The sequence below is a fragment of the Pantherophis guttatus genome, chromosome 1, assembly GCF_059756535.1.
Source record: "Pantherophis guttatus breed Tessera chromosome 1, ASM5975653v1, whole genome shotgun sequence".
Lineage (NCBI taxonomy): Eukaryota > Metazoa > Chordata > Lepidosauria > Squamata > Colubridae > Pantherophis > Pantherophis guttatus.
In genome coordinates, this window is record NC_142063.1 from 337,575,044 (window position 1) to 337,601,497 (window position 26,454).

At 43.2% G+C, this 26,454-nt stretch overlaps 1 protein-coding gene across 3 annotated transcripts in view; it reads left to right on the forward strand.

The window, feature by feature from the left end:
• The window catches only part of NOS2 (nitric oxide synthase 2), a 54,015-nt gene that overhangs the window by 23,443 nt on the left and 4,118 nt on the right, over positions 1-26,454 (forward strand). For all 3 annotated transcript variants that reach the window (XM_087889654.1, XM_087889658.1, XM_034420763.3), the window contains exons 12-26: positions 500-694; positions 2,422-2,504; positions 2,861-3,005; positions 4,335-4,439; positions 4,533-4,582; positions 4,855-5,029; positions 6,401-6,533; positions 8,502-8,580; positions 12,339-12,517; positions 14,506-14,669; positions 16,297-16,507; positions 18,346-18,433; positions 19,978-20,099; positions 20,831-20,979; positions 22,932-23,126. In XM_087889654.1, the coding sequence (XP_087745780.1) occupies positions 500-694; positions 2,422-2,504; positions 2,861-3,005; positions 4,335-4,439; positions 4,533-4,582; positions 4,855-5,029; positions 6,401-6,533; positions 8,502-8,580; positions 12,339-12,517; positions 14,506-14,669; positions 16,297-16,507; positions 18,346-18,433; positions 19,978-20,099; positions 20,831-20,979; positions 22,932-23,126 (2,073 nt within the window). The remainder of the gene's footprint in view (positions 1-499; positions 695-2,421; positions 2,505-2,860; positions 3,006-4,334; positions 4,440-4,532; positions 4,583-4,854; positions 5,030-6,400; positions 6,534-8,501; positions 8,581-12,338; positions 12,518-14,505; positions 14,670-16,296; positions 16,508-18,345; positions 18,434-19,977; positions 20,100-20,830; positions 20,980-22,931; positions 23,127-26,454) is intronic.

The window sequence follows — 26,454 nt, forward strand, 5'->3', positions numbered from 1 at the left end:
CAGGAATATTGCAACTATCATGAGTACATACAGGTTGCCAAGTGTATGACGAATTTGGATAGCAGAGGTGCTATTCATCAGGTTCTGGAGAATCGGTAGCAGAAATTTTGAGTAGTTCTGAGAACCGGCAAATACCATCTCTGGCTGGCCCCAGAGTGAGGTGGGAATGGAGATTTTGCAATATCCTTCCCCCAGGAGTGGAGTGGGAATGGGGACTTTGCAGTATCCTTCCTCTGCCATGCCCACCAAGCCACGCCCACAGAACCGGTAGTAAAAAAAATTGAATTCCACGCCTGGACCACAGGGATGCTGCAATGGGTGTAAGTGTGAAAAACGTCTGTAAGTCGCTTTTTTTCGGTGCCGTTGTAACTTCAAACGGTCACTAAACAAATGGTTGCAAGTCGAGTACTGTCGATAAGGCCATGGACTTGTGCCTGAAAGTCTTAACCAACGTGTACACTGGAGCCAAGTAAATTTTGCATTTCTGTGACTCTTCTAGAAACAAAGCATCACTATCATGGACCACCATTCTGCCGCGGAATCATTCATGAAGTACATGCAGAATGAATACCGGATTCGTGGTGGGTGTCCGGCAGATTGGGTTTGGCTGGTTCCTCCCATTTCCGGTAGCATTACACCTCTCTTCCATCAGGAGATGTTGAATTACATTATTTCACCCTTCTATTATTATCAGGTGAGCTAAGTTCAATTCAGTGGATTGCGTGGTTCATATTAGCATCTTTCAATTCAAAATCAGCTTTTATTTTTGTTTTTTTTCCCATGAAACATTGGAAAACTGGCTTTTGTCATTAATTTATTTATTAGATTTGTAGTTTATAAGTAACTCAAGATGGCTACCATACCTAGTATTCCTTCCTCCTCTTATTTTCCCCACAACAGCCCCATGAAATAGGTTGGGCTGAGAGAGAGTAGCCTGCCCAAATCATCCAGCTGACTTTCATGCCTAAAGTGGGATTAGAACTCACAGTCTTCTGGTGATTGGCTAAAGTTACCCAGTCAGTTTTCATGCCTAAAATGGAACTGGATCTCACAATTTCTTAGTTTCTAGGTCAGAACCTTAACAACCATAAATTGGCTTCCATTATATTCAAACGGATATATTAGGGATAGATAGGATGGATGGATGGATGTGTCCAGGTAATGAAGATTTAAAGCTGACCAACTGTTGTAAGGCTGTGAATCAAGATGATGAACTGAGGATGAGTCAGCAGGGTTATTGCCCTTTAAGAAGCTGTCTATATAAAGGAGGCCATGAGAGGGCGTATCTCTCTCCTCGTGTATCATTCTCCTCGCCGTGTTCTATCTGCATTGTAGTTCTCTGTGTAGAGTTGAAGAATGATTGCTTGTCTGGTATGTGCCTACCACGTGTATGTCTGTAAACAGAAGTCTCGTATATAAACCACTGTTTGTAAGACAAACCTCTGTGTCCTGTATTTTGCTCCTGGGTTGTCTCAAAATAGCGGTCATGCTGTAAACACTCTGACAAGATGGATGGATGGATGGATGGATGGATGGATGGATGGATGGATGGATGGATGGAGTAATTTCCCCAGGTTCTAAGTATTATTCCCATGAAAATTGAGTCCAGACCACCGGTTTATCTCTGCCACCAGCTAATTCAAATTTAGTCCTTCCTTCCTTCCTTCTTTTATCCTTTTCCCACATTTAGTTCTAAGCAGAAATTTAGAAAAGATAATTTTGGGAAGCAAGGAATAGCTTAGAACATTATTAAGGGAGCAATTGTTTATGATCAACACAAAGTATAAATATATTATAACTAGACTTGGCAATGATAAGAGCTATGGTGGCTCAGTGGTTAGAATGCAATACTGCAGGCTACTTCTGCTGACTGCCGGCTGCCTACAGTTCAGCAGTTCGATCCTGACCGGCTCAAGATTAATGCAGCCTTCCATCCTTCTGAGGTCGGTAAAATGAGGACCCAGATTGTTGGGGGCAATATGCTGACTCTGTTAACCACTTAGAGAGGGCTGTAAAGCACTGTGAAGCAGTATATAAGTCTAAATACTATTCCTATTGCTATTTGTCAAGGAGTAACCCTCCTTGAAGTCATCCTTAACACATAGCAATATCCAAGTGTATCTCTATGTGAAGCTTCCTTGATTCCTAAAAGATTTCAGAATGGCCCAGAAGTGGACACGGATCCATAGGAAGAAATACAATTCACCAGTGCTCCAAGTTCAATTTAGCAAGTGCAGAAATCTAATTGTTTCCCACAACAAAGGGAATAAGGGATAGAAGTAGAATGAGGAAAGAGCCAGTGAAGGAAATATTTGCCGGAGAAGTCATAGGTCTGTGGAATCAGTGATAGCTTTATAAGCAAAATTGGGTAAAATCATGGTAATCTGACATTGAAATGACCAACTTCTCCTATTCTTCTAGGTGGAGGCATGGAAAACACACATCTGGAAAGATGAGAAACACAAGCCGAAGAAAAGAGAGATCAGATTCTGCATATGGGCCAAGTACGTTTCCAGGATAAATTATAATATCCATCAGGGGTGATAATGCTACCGGTTTGGACCGGTTCGGCAGGAACCAGTAACGATGGCAGCGGGTGGTTTGGAGAACCGGTAGCGATGGCAGCACAAGGCTCTGCCCACCTGCCCGGGCGTCGTTACTTCCTGGTTTTAACCAGGAAGTAACCTGTTTTTTACCCTCTGCGCATGCGCAGAAGGGTTTGCACGTGCGCAGAGGTTCTGCTCGTACATGTGACGTGTGCACTTCCGAACCGGTAGGGAAGGTAAGTAGATTTCACCCCTGATATCCATCTGAAAATCTACTCTTGGATCTGGATCAAAGAAAATGTTTCTCTTTGCAGGGCTGTGTTTTTTGCGTCCTCATTGATGCGAAGAGCCATGGCTGTCAGGATCAAAGCAACAGTGCTCTATGCAACAGAAACAGGGAAATCAGAAACTCTAGCTCGAAAGCTGGGAGATATGTTCAATTGTGCCTTCAGTACCAAGGTAAGATGCCTGTGATTGACCGGGACCTATAAATATTGTTTTACTTGTGAAGAAGAGCAATACAGGTAGTCCTTGACTGACAACCACAACTGAGCCCCAAATTTCTGTTGCAAAGCGAGACAGTTGTTAAGTGAGTTTTGCCTCATTTTTACCTTTCTCGCCACAATTGTTAAATGAATCACTGCAGTTGTTAAGTGAGTAACACGGTTGTTAAGTGAATCTGGCTTCCCCATTGACTTTTCTTGTCAGAAGGTCATAAAAAAACATGACCCCGGGGCATTGCAATGGTCATCAATGCGAGCTAGTTGCCAAGCATCCTAATTTTGATCATTTGATCATGGAGATGCTGCAACAGTTGCTAAGTGTAAAAAATGGTTGTAAGTCACTTTTTTCAGTGCTGCTGCAACTTTGAAGTTGAGGACTATCTGTATTATTACAGATACTTAGAAGATAGCAATAGCAATAGCACTTAGAATGTGCAGAAATGGATAGACTAACGCTTACTATTAAGGATAAAGAAGAAACTGAATATTTTTTGATATGGGACATATTTTATCAATGGCTAGACAATAGAAACAGAAGTTAGAAAGGAGGAGACATAAAAAGAGGAAATGTTTAAGTGGCGAGTTGTTAAAGAAGATGATGTTAAGTATTATTGTTATTATATTATTATTTTATTATATAATTACTATTATGGTGATGAATACCACAACAAAGATGTGTATTATGACTATTTAAACATATGTACCCAGACCATACACTGTTGATGAAAATTGAATGTTATATAAATAAAACAAATAAAACACAAAAGCACTTAGACTTATATACCGCTTCACAGTGCTTTTACAGCCCTCTCTAAGCGGTTTACAGAGTCGGCATCTTGCCCCCAACAATCTGGGTCCGCATTTGACCAACCTCGGAAGGATGGAAGGCTGAATTAACCTTGAGCCTGCTAAGATTCGAACTGCCAAATTGCAGTCAGCCGGCAGTCAGCAGAAGTAGCCTGCAGTACTGCACTTTAACCACTGCACCACCACGGCTCTCGGTGCAGTGTCTCTGCCTCCCACTTATATAAAGCAGAGACAGGGTTGATGACGTAGACAAGGTAGCTTTCAGGGAAACTCATCTTCCACAATGTATTGTGTTAGTACTAAAGTTTGACTATGTTCTTAAGTAACCTGTGACCCCTTGAGTTCACTTAGCAACTAGCTATATGTTTTTCAGGTTCTGAAGAAAGATGGACAGTGAATGTTATTTTTTGCCTCACCATGTTTTATCCACTTCCATTTACCTTCTCCAGTTCCTCATAACATTCCTTTCTCCTTTTAGGTTACCTGTATGGGGGATTACAACCTAAAAGACCTTGAGAAGGAAAGTCTACTTCTAGTGGTCACCAGCACTTTTGGAAATGGTGATGCACCAAGCAACGGCAAAGTAATACTTTTAATGCATGCTATTATATATTGATTTTCCAAAATCAGTCAAACTATCCATGCAATATAACAATCTTTTTTTTTTTAATTATAGACTCTGCAGAATGCCCTCTTGTCAATGAAACAACTGAGTAACAAATTCCGGTAATTACTTCCAGAATTTTGCTTATCCCAGTTAACCAATTCCTATTCTTTATTGAACTGTTGTAAGTCGAGGACTGCCTGTATTCTCAATTCTATCAAGCAGGAGGCTTGTGAACTTTTCAATAGGTTGTTAGCAGAGGTACTTCAACAGGAATAATCTCAGAAGGAAAAATGCCTGTTTTAAAATGAGATCTCCTCCAACACAAACACTTTGTTCATGATAATATTTTTTTTAAAAAACCAGCATTAATGCAGCTTTTCTCTTGGAACAGGTATGCGGTCTTCGGCTTGGGTTCAAGCATGTATCCAGAATTCTGTGCCTTTGCCCGTCTTGTGCACCAAAAACTTGCACAGTTGGGGGCATTTCCAGTCAGCCCAATGGGTGAAGGAGATGAACTCAACGGGCAAGAAGAAGCTTTTCGGAACTGGGCCGTTCTAACATTTCAGGTAACTACAATAACACAATAAATTGATTGTTTCCTAGTATGATTTGATTGCTTATTTGTACCCTATGACTATGATTCTTGACGAATGTATCTTGTCTTTCTATGTACACTGAGAGCGTATGCACCAAAGACAAATTCCTTGTGTGTCCAATCACACTTGGCCAATAAAGAATTCTATTCTGTTCTATTCTATTCTATTCTATTCTATTCTATTCTATTCTATTCTATTCTATTCTATTCTATTCTATTCTATTCTATAACCTTGATGCCCAGTGAGTCTCCGAGTTTCCAATGTCTCGGCAGCGGATACCAGAATCCAATGATTTAGCTCAGTGTCTTTCAAACTTGGCAACTTTTAAGCTGTATGGACTTCAACTCCCAGAATTTCACAGCCAGGATGAGGAATTCTGGGAATTGAAGTCCACTCATTTAAAAGTTGCCAAATCTGCAAAACACGGCTTTAGCCGATTTCCCTGGGAGAAATGAGGGGTTTGAGGTTTGGCCCAGCCCAGAAACATTATTTATCCTGGGGGGTGGGGGGGGGAGAGCTGAGAAAGGAAGAATCTAAATGAGATAAATACAGTACAGAAACAATAAATGACTTTTATAGAAAGGTAACCCTAGCCTTAGTATACAGATAGTTTTCATTTTGCAGCCACAACTGGGACTGGCACCTGCAGTTAAGCAAGGAGGTTGCTAAGTGAAACCACAACTGGATTTAGGCTCTTCTTCCATTTTCCTTGGCTTTACAACCTGCAAAGGTTGTAAATGCAAAGATTGGTCTTAAAATTACTTTTTCATCCCCTTCCTAAACAAGGCAGCCATTTAACAAAAACTACTTGCATGTGTTCACCAATTGCTGTTTTATTTCTTGTTTCTTCTTGTCGAAAGCCTGTGTAGAGTCTGCGTTTACACCACATTGCCGATTAGCCAGGCTATTGAATTAACAGGCTCTTTTCTTGGTCTTTCTCCTCTCATTCCCAATGGTGTCCCCTAGTTATCCATTAAATTGTCCTAAGGCACAATGGGGCTAATCTTCTAATCCAGCTTTGCTTTCTAAAGAAGCACATCGTGTCACTTCCATGCATAATGGATGTTAATTACATTGAAAACTCTCATTTTCCTTCTCCATACACATATTAGCCTTGGCCTCCCCCAGAAGCTTTATTGTTTGCGTGATCTTGGCAGTTGCTGGGCTGTGAATTGAAACCAGTCTTTTTAAACAAGCCACTTGACTGAAATTAATTTCATTTACTTTTAACCCCCTAACTGGAAGGTTCAAGATGACTAACCCAAAAGCTCAAGATGATTACATAGAGTCCTCCATAACCCTAACCCTCCATCTATTCTTTTTATATATATATTTGAGAAGACTGCCTGTGAAATTTTTGATATCCGTGGAAAGCACAAGATCCTGTTACCAAAAGAATATACATGTAAGGAAACCTGGAACCCCAAGGATTTTAGGATTGTATATGACTCTCGGCCATTGGATTTAGAGAAAGGTATGTTCTCCTCTGATCCTTAAATGCCTTTATTTTTAATTGAATGTTATTATCATCACTTTGATCTTTTTTAATCAGTATTTTTCAACGTTGGTGACTTTAAGATGTATGGATTTTATGCTGGCTGAGGGATTCTGAGAGCCCATACTTCTTAAAGTTGCCAAGGTTGGAATACAGTGCTTTAACTCATGGAATACATCCTAGTAGTTATTAGAAAAATATTTCAAAAATCAAAAGGAATGGGTACTGAATTTGAACAAAATATCCTGTTTTGGGGGTTTTGTTCCAAACTCAGGACAAGATTAAGCATTTTGTCTTGAGTTAATCTACCTGAGGAAACAATGGCAACTTGAAACAAAATTGTGCTTCGTTTTTTTATCACAGGCCTACAAACAAGGTAGAATAAAAGTTAATGCTGAGTCCTATCTACAACATAACTTAACATAAAATTGGCCAAATGGAAGATTTAAAAATAAACATCTATATTTTATTTTATTTTTTTAAAAAAAATCATATATATTATTTTATATTATTTTACATTATCTTATTTGTACATTAGCAAATGGATAGCTGTGTAAACACTCACTTTTATGTTCTAATGAATAGAAAGGAAAAAACAAGGAATTATTTCCAATTCTCGTTCCATACACACTCTGTTGAATTCGTTCCATCATTAAAAGGTGCCAATTGTGTGTTTCAAATTTTATGTTTTATTCCAAGCTCATAACAAAGCATATTCCCCATTTTGTGCCCATCCATTGGGTGACAATGTATGGTAATTATAATTTCAATTATACCTTTGAAATCATAACTGCCAAATCACATTTTCAGATGAGTTATATATAAATTGTTAATAAACTAAAATTGACATTTGTTTCTCTTCAATTAGTCAACTTGCATGTGTTAAAAACAAAACAACAACCACAAAATACAGATTTTGGTTGTGCAAGAGACTCACATTCAAAAGGCAATCAAGTAGTCCTTGAATTGCAACCTATCACTTAATGGTTGTTTAAAGATTTGAAAAAAGTAGGTTATGACCTCTCCTCAAAATTATGACTGCAAACCCATACACAATCTCTCTCACACACACATACACAAACGCTAGACCCATATTAGAGCCAGAGGGAGTCAAGCTATTCTCCAAAGCCCCTGAGGGCAGGACAAGAAGGAACGGGTGGAAACTAATCAAGGAAAGAAGCAATTTAGAAATAAGGAGAAATTTCCTGATAGTTGAACAATTAATCAGTGGAACAACTTGCCTTCAGAAGTTGTAAATGCTTCAACACTGGAAACTTTTAAGAAGATGTTGGATAACCATTTGTCTGAAGTGGTGTAGGGTTTCCTGCCTAAGCAGGGGGTTGGACTAGAAGACCTCCAAGGTCCCTTCCAACTCTGTTATTCTATTCTATTCTATTCTATTCTATTCTATTCTATTCTATTCTATTCTATTCTATTCTATTCTTCCATTTTGGGCACTTGGCAACTAGCTCACATTTATGACTGGTTGCAGCATCCCATGGTCATGTGAATGCAATTTGCAATGGGTTTTTTTGTCATTTTCCAGCCAAAAATGTCCATTAGATAAGCTAGATTCAGACTACATGATCCGCTTAACAACTGCAGTGACTGGTTTAACAATAGTTGCAAAAGGGATTGTAAAATCAAGCCCAGTCATTTAACGACTCAACTTACAACCGCAACAGCTTACAACCAGAATGCCAGGCTCAATTGCGATTGTAACTCAAGGACTACCCGTATGTGACAGGAGGGCAGCTGGGTGTGCAGATGGCACCTACCAAGAACACCTGAAAAACAGGTGCATCTTTCCCACAGCTGCGCCAGCATCTTGGGGAAAATTGCACTGGGTTTAACATGTCTTGGGATGCTTTTAAGATGTTATCTGGAATGGTCCAAATTTTTTTAAGCTGTGACAAAAGACAGTTTTTTTCTTTGTTTTCTCTGTAGCACTTGGTGATATTCATGGGAAAAATGTAGTTCCGTTGACCCTCAAATTTCGGCAGAATCTTCAAAGTTCACAGTCCAGGTATTATTTCCTGCTTGCCATACTTCCTGTTTTTTTTTAACCCGTTAATCTTCTAGCTGCACATAAAGTATGCGTTCAAATTTGCAGAAAGATTTTATTTTTAACTTTGTGCCATGTAGAGGTTGTATTAGCCATTGTGTATTTAGATATGCATTTTGACCAGCATTGCCTAAACCAGGGGTCAGCAACCTGTGGCTCTGGAGCCACATGTGGCTCTTTCACCCCTCTGCTGTGGCTCCCTGTCACTCAAAATATGCGTCACAACCACCAATGTGCGACACCCGCTGGCACGCGATGTATTGAGCTTTTCAACCCCTGATAGGCCAACCATGGATAAATCCAAGAAAAGAAAAGTTTCAGAAGAAAACAAAACATTTAATTCAACTACATATGCTAGTTTTGTGGCCGCTCAAGAAATAGTCAGGCACGGGAAGGGTTTTGTGGCTCCCGGTGTTTTCTTTTCTGTGGGAAACGGTCCAAATGGCTCTTTGAGTGTTTAAGGTTGCAGACCCCTGGCCTAAACTTTTTCCATGTGATTATATATACAAACATACTGTTATATTTCAATAAAAGAATTGCATAGTACCGATAAATGGTTAAATAGAATTGTTCCAAAATAAAATAACGTTGAAAACCACTGAATTTTAGCTCAATATAAGTGTAGAAAGAAATATCCTTCTGGGTTCTGCTCCAAGTGGGGAAAAAGATACTGGAAACATGGAGACTGCTTGGAAAGATGGTTTAATGGTGGACAGGATCACATGGCTTGAGTTCCTGAACAGAAAAGAGAGGCGAGATACAGCGAGTCCCCGGGTTTTATGCTTTCTCTGGCTTTGAACTTCCTGGGGCCCCGAAAGAGTATCCTGATTGGTTGTCAGACTCCCAGGAGGTGGGGGTCTTAGCTAGCCTTGCTGGCTGATGTAATCTTCCCAGGTGCCATGTGGTGAGTTTCTGTCCTAGATGGGTCCCATTGTGTTAGTTTCTGTAGCTATTGTGTTGCAGCTGATGGTCCATTGACAAAGACTGAGTTTCTGCCTCTAGCCCATTGACAAAAAGGGGGGAGGCAGGAAGTGGGGAGCTGCTTTGTCTTTAAAACATGCTTCTCCATTTCTCATGCAGGGAAACATAATATTCTGCCTTTTCAATATTTCCTAAAATATTTCATTCTTCCAGGAAAGGGGTGGGTGCTAACTTCCTACATAAGGAAGGGAGACACTTCTTTTTAAGGGCCAAAAGCTACATTCAGTCTTTAAAAGACCTGCCAACCTGTATGTGGCAATAAATGTGGGGTAAGAAGAAAAAAAAAATCATCCTTAATCTTCCCTTTTCTTGCTGGAAAAGGTATTAACATTTTTCAACCCCTTGGTGTTAGTCAATTTTATCTTTGAATATATACAAGTTTAAAGTCCTTGTCTAAAGAGATTCTCAATCATCCAGGTCATGGTTGTCCCAAAGGTGCTTTTTTCCTAAAGATAACTGGACCTTCTTGGTTTTTTTCCTTTGAAAAACATTTCGCTTTTCATCCAAGATCTGAAGAAGCTTCTTGGATGAGATGTGAAATGTTTTTCAAAGCAGTAACAGTAACAGAGTTGGAAGTGTCACTGCGTTATGTGTTTTGTCAGCTGAGCTTCCATCCTAAGACTTACGGTAGCCTGGCCGAGAACTTTATCACGTCTCTGTAGCAACAGAGATAAGACTGTCTTGTGATTTCTGAGCTACTGCGCATGTCCAAGTTTAAGGAAGAAACTTCCTGATCTTTTTCCTTTGTCCGGTAACGATGTAGTTAGTAAGTTTGTTTTATTTCTTCATAATAAAATGTTTCTTAGAACATATTTCGGGTTTTCTTTCTTTAAAGTATACAGCATGGAAAAACAAGATCCATCCGTCTCTAATCAAGTGCAATTACCCCAGGGGGGAGTACCGAAGCTGATTTACGCTTTGACAGGAAGGGACCTTGGAGGTCATCTAGTCCAACCCTCCTGCTCACGCAGGAGACCTATACTAGGGATTTGAACCGCCAACCTGTCCAGTCGGGTTTCAGGCCTGGGCACAGCACGGAAACGGCATTGGTCGCGTTGGTTGATGATCTCTGGAGGACTCCGGACAGGGGTTGCTCCCCTGTTCTGGTCCTGTTAAACCTCTCAGCGGCTTTTGATACCATCGACCATGGTATCATGCTGCACCGGTTGGAAGAGTTGGGGATGGGGGGCACCGTATTATGGTGGTTCTCCTCCTTTCTCTCCGACCGGTCGCAGTTTGTGTTAGCAGGGGGGCAGAGGTCGACCTCAAGGCCTCTTATATGTGGAGTGCCTCAGGGGTCGGTCCTCTCGCCCCTCCTGTTCAACATTTATGTGAAGCCGCTGGGCGAGATCATCCGTGGCTTTGGGGTGAGATACCACCAGTACGCTGATGACACCCAGCTGTACATCTCCACCCCAGGCCACCCCAACGATGCCCTTGAAGTGATGTCACAGTGCCTGGAGGCTGTGCGGATCTGGATGGGGAGGAACAAGCTCAGGCTCAACCCTTCCAAGACTGAGTGGCTGTGGCTCCCGGCATCCCGATATAGTCAGTTGACTCCATCACTGACTATTGGGGGCGAGTCGTTGGCCCCCACTGAGAGGGCTCGCAATCTGGGAGTCCTCCTGGATACGCAGCTGTCCTTGGAGGAACATCTGACGGCTGTAACCAGGGGACCTTTTGTCAGGTTCGCCTGATTCGCCAGTTGCGGCCCTTTCTTGATCGGGATTCCCTGTGCACAGTCACTCATGCCCTCGTCACCTCTCGCCTTGACTACTGCAACGCTCTCTACATGGGGCTCCCCTTGAAGAGCACCCGGAGGCTCCAACTGGTCCAGAACGCAGCAGCGCGGGTAGTGACGGGAGCAGCCTGGCGCTCCCATGTAACACCGCTCCTGCGCGAGCTGCACTGGCTCCCAGTGGTCTTCCGGGTGCGCTTCAAGGTGTTGGTTATCACCTTTAAAGCGCTCCATGGCATAGGGCCTAGCTATCTTCGAGACCGCCTGCTGCCACCGACGACCTCCCATCGACCTGTGCGCTCCCACAGAGAGGGCCTCCTCGGGGTGCCATCAGCCAAACAGTGTAGGCTGGTGACCCCCAGGGGGAGGGCCTTCTCTGTGGGGGCTCCCACCCTCTGGAATCAACTGCCTCCAGAGATAAGGAGAATCCAAGACCTCAGTGCCTTCCGCCGTGCCCTTAAAACCTTCCTTTTCCAGCAAGCCGGGCTGGCCTAATTTTTTAAGTGTTTTTAAGTGTTTTGTTTATTGTTTTTAATTAACAGGGCCAAATTTATATATGTATATTTTAACTGTATTTTAATATTTGTATTTGATGTTTTTACTTGGCTGTTCACCACCCTGAGTCCTCAGGGAGAAGGGCGGTATACAAATTCAAAATAAAATAAAAAAAATAAAATAAAAACCTTTCTGATCAACAAGTGCAGTGTCTTAGCCACTGAGCCACCTAGGGAAAAATACAAGAAAAAACAAGAAAACCCAGTCCTTGCTGTCTATCTAGTTAGCTTGTGGTTTATGTAGCTTATGGCCATAGAGCCCTTCCCTCAACTAAAAATATAATGACCTATATTGAAGTTCAAAAGTCTTCCCATAAATGGTATCAAAGAATCACACCGTAATGCTTCCCACATGAAGTTTGAGAAGTATCCCGTCTTGTGATTTTAACAAGGAAATCCTGTGACGGTTGACTTAAAATGGGTTTGTGTTTCCCTTTCCTTTTCAGCCGTGTTACCATGCTAATTAAACTTTCCTGTGAAGCCAATCAGGAAATCAACTATCTCCCAGGGGACCATCTGGGGATCTTCCCTGAAAACCGAGAAGCTTTGGTTGATGGCATCATCTCCCGCGTTGCAGATGCTCCTCCGTTCAATGAAATCTTTAGACTGGAAACATGCCGCGATTGTAAGTTAGGAGTCCTCTTTCCAACTTTTTTTGCTATGGGATATGAGGGATATGATAACTCCACATTAAGAAAACTAAGATCGTGGCCCTCTCAATTCCTGGCAAATAGACGGGGAAGAAATGGATGTAGTGCAATGGTAAAATGTAAAATTTATACTACCGGTTCTGTGGGCGTGGCTTGGAGGGGGTAATGTGACTGGGTGGGCGTGGCCAATTTTTTTTTTTTACTTTTAAAAGCATTTTTTCTACAACCTCTTCTGCCGAAGAGATTGTAGAAAAAAATGCTTTTAAAAGCCTCTGATGATCCCAGCTCAGCCACAGATCATCAGAGGTTTTTTTTTTTTTTTTTACTTTTAAAAGCATTTTTTTGGCTGAAGAGGTTGTAGAAAAAATGCTTTTAAAATTAAAAAAAAAAAGCCTCTGATGATTGTGTGGCTCAGCTGGGCATGGGGGGGGGGGGGGACACAGGGATTTTTGCTACTGGTTCTTTGAACCACCCGCTGCCATCGCTACCGGATCAGGCGATCTGGTCCGAACCGCGAGCATTTTACCCCTAATGTAGTGACAGATTTTATTTTCCTGGGCTCCAAGATCACTGCAGATGGGGACTGCAGCCAAGAAATTAAAAGATGCTTGCTCCTGGGGAGGAAAGCTATGGCAAATCTAGACAGCATACTAAAAAGCAGAGAGATCACCCTGCCATCAAAAGTGCGTATAGTCAAGGCTATGGTGTTCCCAGCTGCAATGTATGGCTGTGAAAGTTGGACCCTAAGAAAGGCTGAGTGCCAAAGAATTGAGGGCTTTGAACTCTGGTGCTGGAGAAGACTCCTGCGAATCCCTTGGACTGCAAGGCGATCCAACCGGTCAGTCCTAGAGGAGATCAACCCTGACTGCTCTTTAGAAGGCCAGATCCTGAAGATGAAACTCAAATACTTTGGCCACCTAATGAGAAGGAAGGACTCACTGGAGAAGAGCCTAATGCTGGGAAAGATTGAGGGCAAAAGAAGACAGAGAATGAGGTGGCTGGATGGAGTCACTGAAGCAGTAGGCGTGAGCTTAAATGGACTCCAGAGGATGATAGAGGACAGGAAGGCCTGGAGGAACGTTGTCCATGGGGTTGCGATGGGTCGGACACAACTTCGCAACTAACAACAACTAATGAGCGGATATCTTTCCAAGAAAGGGACAATGCATATCCAAATGAATTTGGAGTGAACAGGAAAAAGAAAAGGATGCCTCTTTTATCTTGGCATTCAGATCTTTTCCAATTGGGCAAGAGTGGGCAGCATTTTAGCCTTTCATCTCCCAAAGGGACCTCATGGTGAAGCGATGGCCTTATCAGAACAGGCGTGTGTGGGGAATTTGGGGCTTCCTTTGTTCCATTTGGGGAGTGGCATTTTTGTTAGCTATTTTCCCCCTGAGTAAAATAGGTGTGTTAAGTCAATTGAGAGTTTAAAGCTCCTTGTTTTACTATTTTCACACTCCAAAATGGAAAAGCCATCCATTCTAAATTGGGTAGCATGATTTAAAGAGCCTTGATAGTACAGTGGTTTAGTGCACCCTGTTATTAACACAGCTGCCTGCAATTTCTGCTGGTTCGAATCTCTCCAAGGCTCAAGGTTGACTCAGCCTTCCATCCTTTCTAAGGTAGGTAAAATGAGGACCCAGTTTGTGGGGGCAATAAGCTGACTTTGTATAAAATATACAAAAGGATGAAGGCTATTGCTTAACGCATTGTAAGCTGCCCTGAGTCTCCGGAGAAGGGCGGCATATAAATCAAAAAAAAAAAAAAAAAAGGCTGTGGGGATGAGGTATCCCCCGCAGGGATGATACTGACTTCAATTAACAGTTCGGGTCAACAGGAAAGACCGTTTTGGAAGACAACTGGTCAGATGTATTTATTTTTGACATAGATGAAGTCTCCCCCCAGCTGATTTCCTTTGTTGACTCCCAGAATATATTCTCACCCATTTCCTCTTTCATTCCAGGTGGCTACTGGACTCCTTACAAAAAATTTCCAGCATGTACACTCTCCCAAGCTTTGATGCATTTCCTTGATGTCACCTCTCCTCCTTCCCAGCAGTTGCTAAGATCATTTTCCCAGCTGGCAGAAGATAAAAGTGAGAAGGAAAGGCTGAATCTCTTGTGTCATGTGAGTTTGGGGCTAGTTACAGGCAGGGAGAGAAAATGTTGCTTATAGAGCATGTCTCTGTTTCATCTGCTAGCAGGTGGCCAACCATGGTTGATCTTCAAAAGTTAGGCAGGGTTGGACTTGGTTATAACGCCAGTTGGTAAAACCACACTTGGAATATTTCATCCAGTTTTGGTCACCACAATATAAAAAATATATTGGGACTCTAGAAAGAATGCTGAGAAGAGCAACAAAGATGATTAGGGAGCTGGAGGCTAAAACATACAAAGAACGGTAGCGGGAATTAGGAATGTATGGTTTAATGAAAAGAAGGACTTAGGGTGACATGATAGCAGTCTTCCAATATTTGAGAGGCTGCCACAAAGAAGAGGGAGTCAAGCTATTCTCCAAAGCACCTGAAGCAATGGATGGAAACCAATGAAGGAGAGAAGCAACCTAGAACTGAAGAGAAATTTCCTGATAGTTAGAACAATCAGGGGAACAACTTGCCTCCAGAAGTTGTGAATGCTCCAACGCTGGAAATGTTTAAGAAGATGTTGGATAACCATTTGTCTGAAGTGGTGAAGGGTTTCCTGCCTGAGCAGGAGGTTGGTCTAGAAGACCTCCAAGGTCCCTTCCAACTCTATTATTCTGTTAGTGCTTGGGTGGGAGGCCATCAGGAGATTTTATGGCTGTAGATCATATTGGGAAGCTGAAAACATTCTGATAGCAGATCACTTTTGTCCTGCTACTAAAAAAGCTACATCAACATGCCTGTATGGTAATCCGGAGTCAAGATCAATTCAACAGAATCTTTAATATAGCTACAATAATGCAACCCTAGTGAACTGATCAGGGATTGGTAACATAATACCGTATTTTTCGGAGTATAAGACACACTTTTTTTCCTCCTAAAAGAGGCTGATACTCCGAATGTAACCCTGTGCGCGGTGCCCAAAATGGCTACCCGGAACAGCTGCTGCCTCTCTTACCCCTTCGCCTGCTTTAGTCTCTGGTGCTCCCTCCGACGATCAGCTGTGCTTTTGAAGCTGTTTTTCAGCCCTAACACAAGCAAAGCAATCTTCCGGGCTTTGCCTGCTTTTCTAATTGCTGCTCCCTCTGACGATCAGCTGTGCTTTAGAAGCTGTATTTTAGCCCCAACCAGCCCTAACCTCAAAACCAGTGAGTGAACTAATGTGCTGAAGCTGACCAGGCTAAGGACTAGCCAGATGAATACCTGGTAGGCAGAATTTTTTCCCCCCTATTTTTCTCCCCAAAAACTAAGGTGCGTTTTATACTCCGGTACGTCTTATACTCCGAAAAATACAGATAACTGTATTAAGGATAACACATTTCCATCTCTGGCTTTGAGTCAAGTTTATGCCTATTGTTATTTCTATGCTCTTTTCCTGTTTAATAGCAATAGCACTCTTAGACTTATACAGTATACCGCTTCATAGTGCTTTACGGCCCTCCCTAAACAGTTTACAGAATCAGCATATTTCCCCCAACAATCTTGTGTTATCTCTTGGAATTTTATAAGGTACCATTGTTTCTACAGCAGGCTGCACCCCCATTTTGGAGGAGATCTAAATCCATAAATAAACACCAAGTGCCTGAGTGTCTGTATGTTTGTTTTTCACTGTAGAATTTGGAGGAATACAACAAGTGGAAATTTTACAACAGCCCTACTATCTTGGAAGTCCTGGAGGAATTCCCATCCATCAAGCTCTCAACATCCTTCTTACTCTCTCAGCTGCCTTTACTCAAGCCCAGATATTACTCCATCAGTTCTTCGCAGGATTGGGCACCCCAGGAATTACACTTGACTGTGGCTGTAGTGAGCTATAGATCTAGAAGTAAGTGTTTCTTTCTGTTCTGAAACTTCATTTGGCCCTGTGACTGCAGTGATTCTTCATCAAATGTGAGAGCCAGTTTGGTCTAATGGTTAAAGTACCAGGTTAAAAACTAGGAGATGTGAGTTCTAGTCCCGCCTTAGGCATGAAAACCAGCTGGGTGACATTGGGCCAGTCATTCTTTCTCCACCCAGCCCACCTCACAGGGTTGTTTGTTGTGGAAAAAAAAATAAGAGGTGGAAGAAGTATTAGCTATGTTTATTTATTTATTTATTTTGTCGCATTTCTATGCTGCCCAACTCTCAAGGGACTCTGGGCAGTTTGCCACCTTGAGTTGTTTAAAAATAATAAAAGCAGAATACAAAAAAAATTTAAAATGTGCTTTTGAACAGCTCAACAGATATTTATACTCCAAGATTATAATCTTTTTCCAGCTGTGCTAGGAATCATCCTTTCTTGGAGATGATAAAAAGTTCCTGCAACTAGAACGGTAAATACAGGTAGCCCATGATTTACGACCACAATTGAGCCCCAAATTTTTGTTACTAAGCAAGACAGTTGTTAAGTGAATTTCCCCCCATTTTACAACCTTTCTTGCCACAGTTGTTAAGTGAATCACTGCAACTGTTAAGGTAGTAACCTTTAAAGCGCTCCATGGCATAGGACCTGGGTATTTGTGGGACTGCCTTCTGCCACCGATAGCCTCCCACCGACCAGTACGTTCCCACAGAGAGGGACTCCTCAGGGTGCCGTCAGCCAGGCAATGTCGGCTGGCGACCCCCAGTGGGAGGGCCTTCTCTGTGGCAGCCCCCGCCCTCTGGAACGATTTGCCCCCGGAGATACGAAGGATATCGGATCTCCGGGCCTTTCGCCGTGCCCTAAAAACTTTTCTTTTCCATCAAGCAGGGCTGGCGTGAAACCCCCCCCCCCCCGTTTTTTAAGTTTTTAAATTGTCAATGGGTTTTAGTTTGAATGTTTTAAATTTTGGGCCAAAGTCATGTAATTCTTTTAAAAATTTTAAATTTTGTATTGGGATGTGTTTTAGTTCTGGCTGTGCACCGCCCTGAGTCCACTAGGAGAAGGGCGGTATACAAATTGAATAAAATAAATAAATAAATAAATAAATAAATAAATAAATAAATAAATAAATAAATAAATAAATTTATTTTTATTTATTTATTTTATTAAACTTGTATGCCGCCCTCTCTCCCAAAGGACTCAGGGCGGCTCACAACAATAAAAAACACATAAAATTCAGTATTCAAATATAAAAACCAATGAAATCCCCTTTAAAAAACCCCTTCAGTCCAATCCGGCCAGGCCAAATAGCCATGTTTTGAGGTCACGGCAGAAAGAACGAAGGTCAGGGGCCATCCGGAGCTCCAGGGGGAGCATTCGCTTAACATGGTTGTTAAGCGAATCTTCCTCATTGAGTTTGTTTGTAAGAAGGTCGAAAAAAGTGATCACATGACCCTGGGAGACTGCAATCGTCATAAATATGAGTCAGTTGCCAAGTGTCTGAATTTGGAACATGTGACCATGGGAATGCTGCAATGGTTGTAAGTGTGAAAAACGGTCATTAGTTACTTTTTTCAGTGCCCTTGTAACTTTGAATGGTCACTAAATGAACTGTTGTAAGTCGAGGACTACCTGTATACTGAATTCTCAGGTCTTTTCCAACAGCAAAATTCAAAAACATTAATATCCTTCTTATCCTCTAAGTAAAATCACCATGCTGCGAAGTCTGTCTGCTCACCTTTCTTGTGATTTCAGCTAAACCTTCTCAAAATACTTCACCAAAACATCATATGTGTGGCCTTTTGCTCTCCCTTTCTTCTCAGATGGAAAAGGTCCAGTGCATCATGGGGTATGCAGTGCTTGGTTGAATGCAATGGCCCCGAAAAAGACAATTCCCTGTTTTATTCGCAGGTAAGATTGCAGCTGAAAAAATAACTTTATTTATTTATGATTTATTTATTTTATTAATCATATTTCTATGCCGCCCACTCTCCGAGGACTCTGGGCGGCTTACACCAAAGACAGTATACTAAATAGCATATTGCCCCCAACAATCTGGGTCCTCATTTTATTCACCTCGGAAGGATGGAAGGCTGAGTCAACCTTGAGCCGGTGAGATTTGATCCGCTGATCTGCTGAAGTAGCAGTCAGCTGAAGTAGCTGCAGTACAGCACTCTAACCACTGCGCCACCCCACCTCAACATGTAACAAAAACTTGAGTTCTCAAACTGAAAAATACCCAAATGGTATCATATGAAATACAGGTTGATTCTGTTAGGAATGTAAAGCATATGGACTAATTTTTGGAAAGCATATGGACTAATTTTTGTACTGTTCGAAGACCTGTAAATAGAAATTAAGAAAACAAGGGGATGGGCTCCACCTTAGTCTTTTCTCCGAGCGAAAAGAAAAATAAAAGCAGACCAACGAGGCCTAAACATTTCCAATTGGCATAGGTCGAATCTATCTCAATGTACAGTTTTCTCTTATTGACTGCCCCATTTACAGTAGCACCCTTTTGAAGTTACGATGGTGTAAAAAAAAAAAACAGCTTTGTCACCAATCCTTGCATTTATGACAGTCACATTGTATCATGGTTGCATAATTGCCATTTGCATGCTTCCTAAGAGGCTTGTGACAAATAGAGTTAAGGGACAACACAGAAGGAAAATCGTAAATCAGTGATGCAGAATAGAGTAGAGTAGAGTAGAGCAGAGCAGAGCAGAGCAGAGCAGAGCAGAGCAGAGCAGAACAGAACAGAACAGAACAGAACAGAATAGAATAGAATAGAATAGAATAGAATAGAATAGAATAGAATAACAGAGTTGGAAGGGACCTTGGAGGTCTTCTAGTCCAACCCCCTTGCTTAGGCAGGAAACCCTACACCACTTCAGACAAATGGTTGTCCAATCTCTTCTTAAAAACTTCCAGTGTTGAAGCATTCACAACTTCTGGAGGCAAGCAGTTCCACTGGTTAATTGTTCTAAAATCTGTCAGGAAATTTCTCCTTAGTTCTAGGTTGCTTCTCTCCTTGATTAGTTTCCATCCCTTGCTTCTTGTTCTACCCTCGGGTGCTTTGGAGAATAGCTTGACTCCCTCTTCTCTGTGGCAACCCCTGAGATATCAGAACACTGCTATCATGTCACCCTTAGTCTTTCTTTTCATTAAACTAGACATACCCAATTCCAGCAACCGTTTCTTTGTGAAGAAGTGTTATAAGTCCGTTGTGATCCTGTGATTTTCTGCTTAGCGACTGTAATGCTTAGCAATGGACTTGCCAGCCCCAATTGTGATTGCTAAGTGAGGACTACCTATATCTATTTGAAATCTAAAGAAATTAAGACACATGATCTGTTGCAAGATAATCTGAGAAGTGTACATTCATGGAAGAAGAAATACTTACACTTCATGCTTCTCTAGGAGTAAGATATTTTGTTTGTCTCATTGTTATCTAGTGCTGCTGGATTCCAACTTCCAAAAGATCCAAGAAAACCGTGCATCCTGATTGGTCCTGGTACAGGAATTGCTCCTTTTAGAAGCTTCTGGCAACAACGACACTTCGATTTAGAAAAGAAAGGTGAAGAGGGCTTTGCTACTTTCTGAATGATCTGGTTGGATAAATCCATGCGTAACTGAAATGGGCAGTGTTTAGGGGTTGGCATTATCTAACAATTAGCACTAGCAATAGCACTTGGGCTTATATAACACTTCATAATGCTTTACACCCCTCTCTAGACAGTTTACAGAATCTTGCCCCCCAACAATCTGGGTCCTCATTTGACCAACCTCGGAAGGATGGAAAGCTGAGTCTTGAACCAGTCAGGATCGAACTGCTGGCAATCGGCAGAGTTAGCCTGCAATACTACACCACGACAGCTCTAATTAGAAATTAGACTTTCCATTTCTTATTTGGGGTCATGGAATACAAGCCTTACTCTTTTGGAACATCTGCTTAAACCTGTGAAGTAGATCTCGAAAAGAGAAGATGTTAAGATCGGTCTAAAAGTTAACCCCAAGTTAATTTGAGGCAGCCTTTTACGCTTCCTTCATAAGACTCGTGTTCAGCTGTCTCACTCAGTGCTCCAGTTAAGTCATTAAATTGTGATTTTTTGCAACATGGCTTTGTTCCTCTTTAGATGACATCGTGAGTTGCTTCTCTTCTTTCAAAATGTGATAATGTTGGGGCATTTAGGGGCCCTCCTGTTCATTCTGCTGACTGGGACACTGGACTCCTTCTCTATATTTAGACCCAAACAGTGCCTTGAGCTACCTAAGAAGCCCAATTGATTTTGGCCTTCTGGTTTTTAGGGATCCAAGGGAGAGGTCTGATCCTGCTGTTCGGCTGCCGGCACTCCAGCCTGGACCATCTCTATCGAGAAGAAATGGAGGAGATGCATCGGAAAGGGATTCTCCAAGAGGTCTACACAGCTTACTCCAGAGAGCCCGGGAATCCCAAAGTAAGCCTCCGTTGCATCTTGCCTTTGATATTTTGCTCACAGCAGAGCACTAAATTGTATCCAGAAAGTCCTGGGTTTAAGCTCTGGTCCCACTGATTAAAAAGAGCGGGAACATAAAGATGGTAAGGAAGCAAGGTGGCCAAAAGCAGTATAATGCAGTTATAACACAGGTAGTCCTTGACTTATAACAGTTCATTTTGTGACCATTCATTACAACGGCACGAGTTGGTGGAATTGTTTTAATATACAGGTAGTCCTCAACTTACAACAGTTCATTTAATGACTGGTCAAAGTTACAACATCACTGAAAAAAAAATGACTCACTGCCATTTTTCACACTTATGACCATTGCAGCATCCCTTTGGTTGGTGATCAAAATTCAGACGCTTGTCAACTGACTCATATTTATGACCATTGCAGTGTCCCGGGGTCATGTGATCCCCTTTTGCGACCTTCTGACAAGCAAAGATCAGCGGGGAAGCCAGATTCACTTAACACCTGTGTTACTAACTTAACAACTGCAGTGACTCACTTAACAACTGTGGCAAGAAAGGTTGTACAGTAGGACACTTAACAAGCGTTTTGCTTAGCAACAGAAATGTTGGGCTCAATTGCGGTCATAAATTGAGGGCTACTTGTATGTGATCTTTATCTTCTCTACCTAAGTAACCTCATCAGCGCAAGTATGTATGGCAGCAAAGCCCACACTTGCTTGCAGTAATGAACTTACCTACCCTGTTTCCCCCAAAATAAGACACCCCCTGATAATAAGCCCAATCGGGCTTTTGAATGCATGGCAATAAGGCCAAGTGCTTATTTCAGGGTTCAAAAAATATATAAGACAGGATCTTATTTTCGGGGAAACACAGTAGTTGGATCACGAAAATTCTGCAAGCAACCAACCAACTTCCAAGAACTGCACAGTGAGCTATAGATAGTCTCTTCTAATAGCATATACGTTATGGGTGCTGTGCTCTAAAATATTGGGATTCTACTAATTATTTCTCCCAGCTGTGGCATAGATTGTCCAACTACTGGGGGATAGACACCCTATTGCAGTGATGGCTAACCTTTTTGCCGTCGCATGCCAAAAGTGGGAACGCGGGGGGGTCGTGTGTGTGTGTGTGCCCACACCCATAGTTCAATGCGCCCTGCCCCCCCGCGCATGCGTGCATGACCCCCCCGCCCTCCCCCCCTTTTAGCACGCGATGGCATGGTGGGCCCGGTAGGCCCGTTTTTTGCCCTCCCCAGGCTCCAGAGGCTTTCTTGGAGCCTGGGGAGGGCAAAAATGGCCTTCCCCACTCCACCTGGAGGCCCTCCAGAGGCCGGAAATGGCCTGTTTGCTGTCTTCCAGTGGGACTAGAAGGCCCGATTTTTGCCCTCCCCACGCTCCAGAGTCCAGGGGCTTTCTTGGAGCCTGGGGAGGGCAAAAACAGCCTTCCCCACCCCCCCGGAGGCCAGAAACAGCCTGTTTCCTGACTTCCGGTGGGCTTGAAAGGCCCAAAAATCAGCTGGTCGGTGCACACATGCATGCCGGAGCTGAGCTAGGGCAACACTCACATGCCCACCGATATGGCTCTGCGTGCCACCTGTGGCAGGTGTGCCATAGGTTCACCATCACGGCCCAATTGCCTTCCAAATATTTTGAAGTATACTTCAATTTTCACCTTCTCTTCTTCCTTATTTTTGGAGTGTATGTTTGTCAGTCTTTTTAAAAAGAATTATTCACTTGTAATTTGCTCTGCTCTAAAAAAGCTTTGTAGCCAAAGCATCCCAATTCCATGCCTCCAACAGATAAATGAATTTCATAATCCTGGCCACCAGCCTTGCTGGGGAGGGCTAATGGGAACCCAGAAACTTCTGGCAAGCACTAGATTAACGATCCATTTTATGAAGTGATTAAATATAGCAGCTTTCCAAGAAAAAATCTGAATGATATGCAAATGGTTCAGGTTTATGTGCAGGACCTCCTTCGGAAAGAATTAGAAGCAGAGGTATACAGGCTTCTCCATGAAGAAGAGGGACACCTGTATGTCTGTGGGGACATCCGCATGGCCAGCGAAGTGGCTAAGACCTTAAAGGAGATGTTTGCAAAGAAGCTGAGCTTGACCGAAGAGGAAGCAGAGGACTATTGTTTTCAGCTGAAGGTATGATGACCCATTTCCATTTGGTTGGCTGCCAAACTCAATCCTAATCCTAAATTTAATCCGCATTGTAAACATGGTCTTGTAAATGGGCTGAAATCATCCCTCAGTGAGAGTTCTCAACTCATGTCTTGTCATTTGGGGTCATCCAGGCTTCTGGCATTCCTCAAGAAAAGGAGGCAGAGTTTATTATTTGGGTGAATGACTTTAGGAATGATCTTCTAAGTGGGCAAGGAAAAGTCTTTGAGGAGCACAAATACTGTGGGAAGTCTTAAGAAGCTGGCAATCTTTGATTTTTAGATAGGCTTTCCAAGCTCAGACCCTAAAAATGGATTCTAATTTCCATCATCTTTCTGGATCAGGGAGTGGCTCAGCAGTTAAGAAGCTGGACTTATCTACTGGAAAACCGGTAGCCCAGGTTCGAGACCCAAGCACTACACAATGGGCTGAATTCCCGTCCTCGCCCCAGCTCCTGCCAACCTAGCAGTTCAAAAGCATGTAAATGCAAGTAGATAAATAGGTACCACTTTGGTGGGAACTTAACAGTGCTCTGTGATGTCATGCTAGTCACCTGACTGTGGAAAAGTCTTCAGGCAGCATTGGCTCTATGAAATTGAAAATGAGATGAGCCCCACCCCCTATAGTTGGCAAAGACTAGCGGAATCAAATATGCTTGGACTCCTTTACCATACCTTTACACTGGGTTAGAGAAGATTACTTTAAGGGTGAGCTTAATTTCCATTTCAGAATTGACTAATTTTATCTTCTCCCCTCCTGTGGCTTTTGGCTGTATTATGAGTATCTTTATTTCTGCAAATAGACCACAAAGTTTAATCTAAGTACTATGACTGTTAACGTTTTGGTTACTTTTCTTATCAACTATTTAATTCTTTGCAAATATATTGCCCCCTCATTTTTCTGCTATTTTTCATTCAACTTTGTAGCATTGGTTTCAATTTTTAACAGATTTATGATAGCCTGAAACAGCCTTGGATTAAGAATATCAGGATGGAAATGTTTAAAAAGAGATACATGGGTTCTGCATGTATCTACATGTGTTTGTGGTGTTCAGTTTGATAGTTGCCATTATTATGGTTTGCTGCACAGCCAGTCAACTGTTTAGACTGGATTGGGAATTTTTATCCCGCTAATTTTTATCCCAGGTACTTCCAAGCACCTGGGATAGTCAGATGTTGTTGTTTGAGAGTGTTAACGGTATCATTGCAGGATGTAATCTGTTCCAGGTAAAGCTGTCTTTTGCAATTATTATTATTATTATTATTATTATTTATTAGATTTCTATACCGCCCTACTCCCGAAGGACTCAGGGCGGTGCACAGCCAAACAATAAAAACACATACAATACAAAATTTAAAAAATAGAATAAAATCAAATTAAATAATTTTGGCCCCGACAAATTTAAAACCCCAAACTTTTAAAACCAATTTAAAATTGAATATATAAATACTAAAAAATATTTAAAATTTTAAAAATCTTTTATAAAAGAGGGGGAAAATTAGGCCAGGCCGGCCTGGTGAAATAGTAAGGTCTTTAAGGCGCGGCGGAAGGTGCGCAGATCCGGGATCCTCCGTATCTCTGGGGGGAGCTCGTTCCAGATAGTAGGTGCCCCCACAGAGAAGGCTCTCCCCCTGGGGGCCGCCAGTCGGCATTGTTTGGCTGACGGCACCCGGAGGAGCCCCTCTCTATGGGAGCGTACCGGCCGGTGGGAGGCTATTGGTGGTAGTAGGCGGTCCCGCAAGTACCCGGGTCCTAAGCCATGGAGCGCTTTAAAGGTGGTAACCAAAACCTTGAAGCGCACCCGGAAGACCACCGGGAGCCAGTGCAGCTCGCGCAGGAGAGGTGTTACATGGGAACGCCATGTCGCTCCCATTACCACCCGCGCGGCCGCACTCTGCGCCAGTTGGAGCCTCCGGGTGCTCCTCAAGGGGAGCCCCATGTAGAGAGCGTTGCAATAGTCCAGGCGGGAGGTGACAAGGGCATGAGTGACCGTGCGTAAAGAGTCCCAATCCAGAAAGGGACGCAACTGGCGAATCAGGCGAACCTGATGAAAAATCCTCCCGGTCACGGCCGTCAAGTGCTCTTCTAAAGACAGCCGTGAGTCCAGGAGGACGCCCAAGTTGCGAGCCCTCTCCGTGGGGGCCAATGATTCGCCCCCAATAGTCAGTGATGGCGTCAACTGACTATATCGGGACGTCGGAAACCACAGCCACTCAGTCTTGGATGGGTTGAGCCTGAGCCTGTTCCTCCCCATCCAGATCCGTACGGCCTCCAGGCACCGGGACATCACTTCAAGGGCATCGTTGGGGTGATCCGGGGTGGAGATGTACAGCTGGGTGTCGTCAGCGTACTGATGGTACTCCACCCCGAAACCACGGATGATCTCGCCCAGCGGCTTCACATAAATGTTGAACAGGAGAGGCGAGAGGACCGACCCTTGCGGCACCCCACATATGAGGGGCCTCGGGGTCGACCTCTGTCCCCCTGTCAACACAGACTGCGACCGGTCAGAGAGAAAGGAGGAGAACCACCGCAACACAGTGCCTCCCACCCCCAACTCTTCCAACCGGTGCAGCATGATACCATGGTCGATGGTATCAAAAGCCGCTGAGAGATCTAACAGGACCAGGACAGAGGAGCACCCCCTGTCCCGAGCCCTCCAGAGATCATCAACCAACGCGACCAATGCCGTTTCCGTGCTGTACCCGGGCCTGAAGCCCGACTGGAACGGATCCAGATACGTCGTTTCATCCAGGTGCTGGGGGAGCTGTTGCGCGACCACACTCTCAACAACCTTCGCAACAAAGCGAAGATTGGAGACCGGACGATAATTTACCAACATTGCCGGGTCCAGGGAAGGCTTCTTGAGGAGAGGCCTCACCACCGCCTCTTTCAAGGCGGCGGGAAAGTCACCCTCACTCAGCGAAGCGTTTATAATCCCCTGGAGCCAGCCTCGTGTCACTTCCCGGGAAGCCAGTACTAACCAGGAAGGACACGGGTCCAATAAACAAGTGGTCGCGTTCAGTCTACCCAGAATCCTGTCCACGTCCTCAGGGGTCACAGGATCAAACTCATCCCAGATAACATTCTCAAGACCTGCCCCTGTCTCTCCCCCTGAGACTACCCAGTCGGAGTCCAAATCTTCCCGAATCTGAGTGATTTTGTCATACAGATACTGAACAAAATCCTCGGCTCTACCCTCCAAGGGGTCCTCCCGCGCTTCCTGGTGGAGCAGGGAGCGGGTCACCCTAAAGAGGGCGGCCGGGCGATTATCTGATGACGCAATAAGAGCAGCAAAATAACTACATTTCGC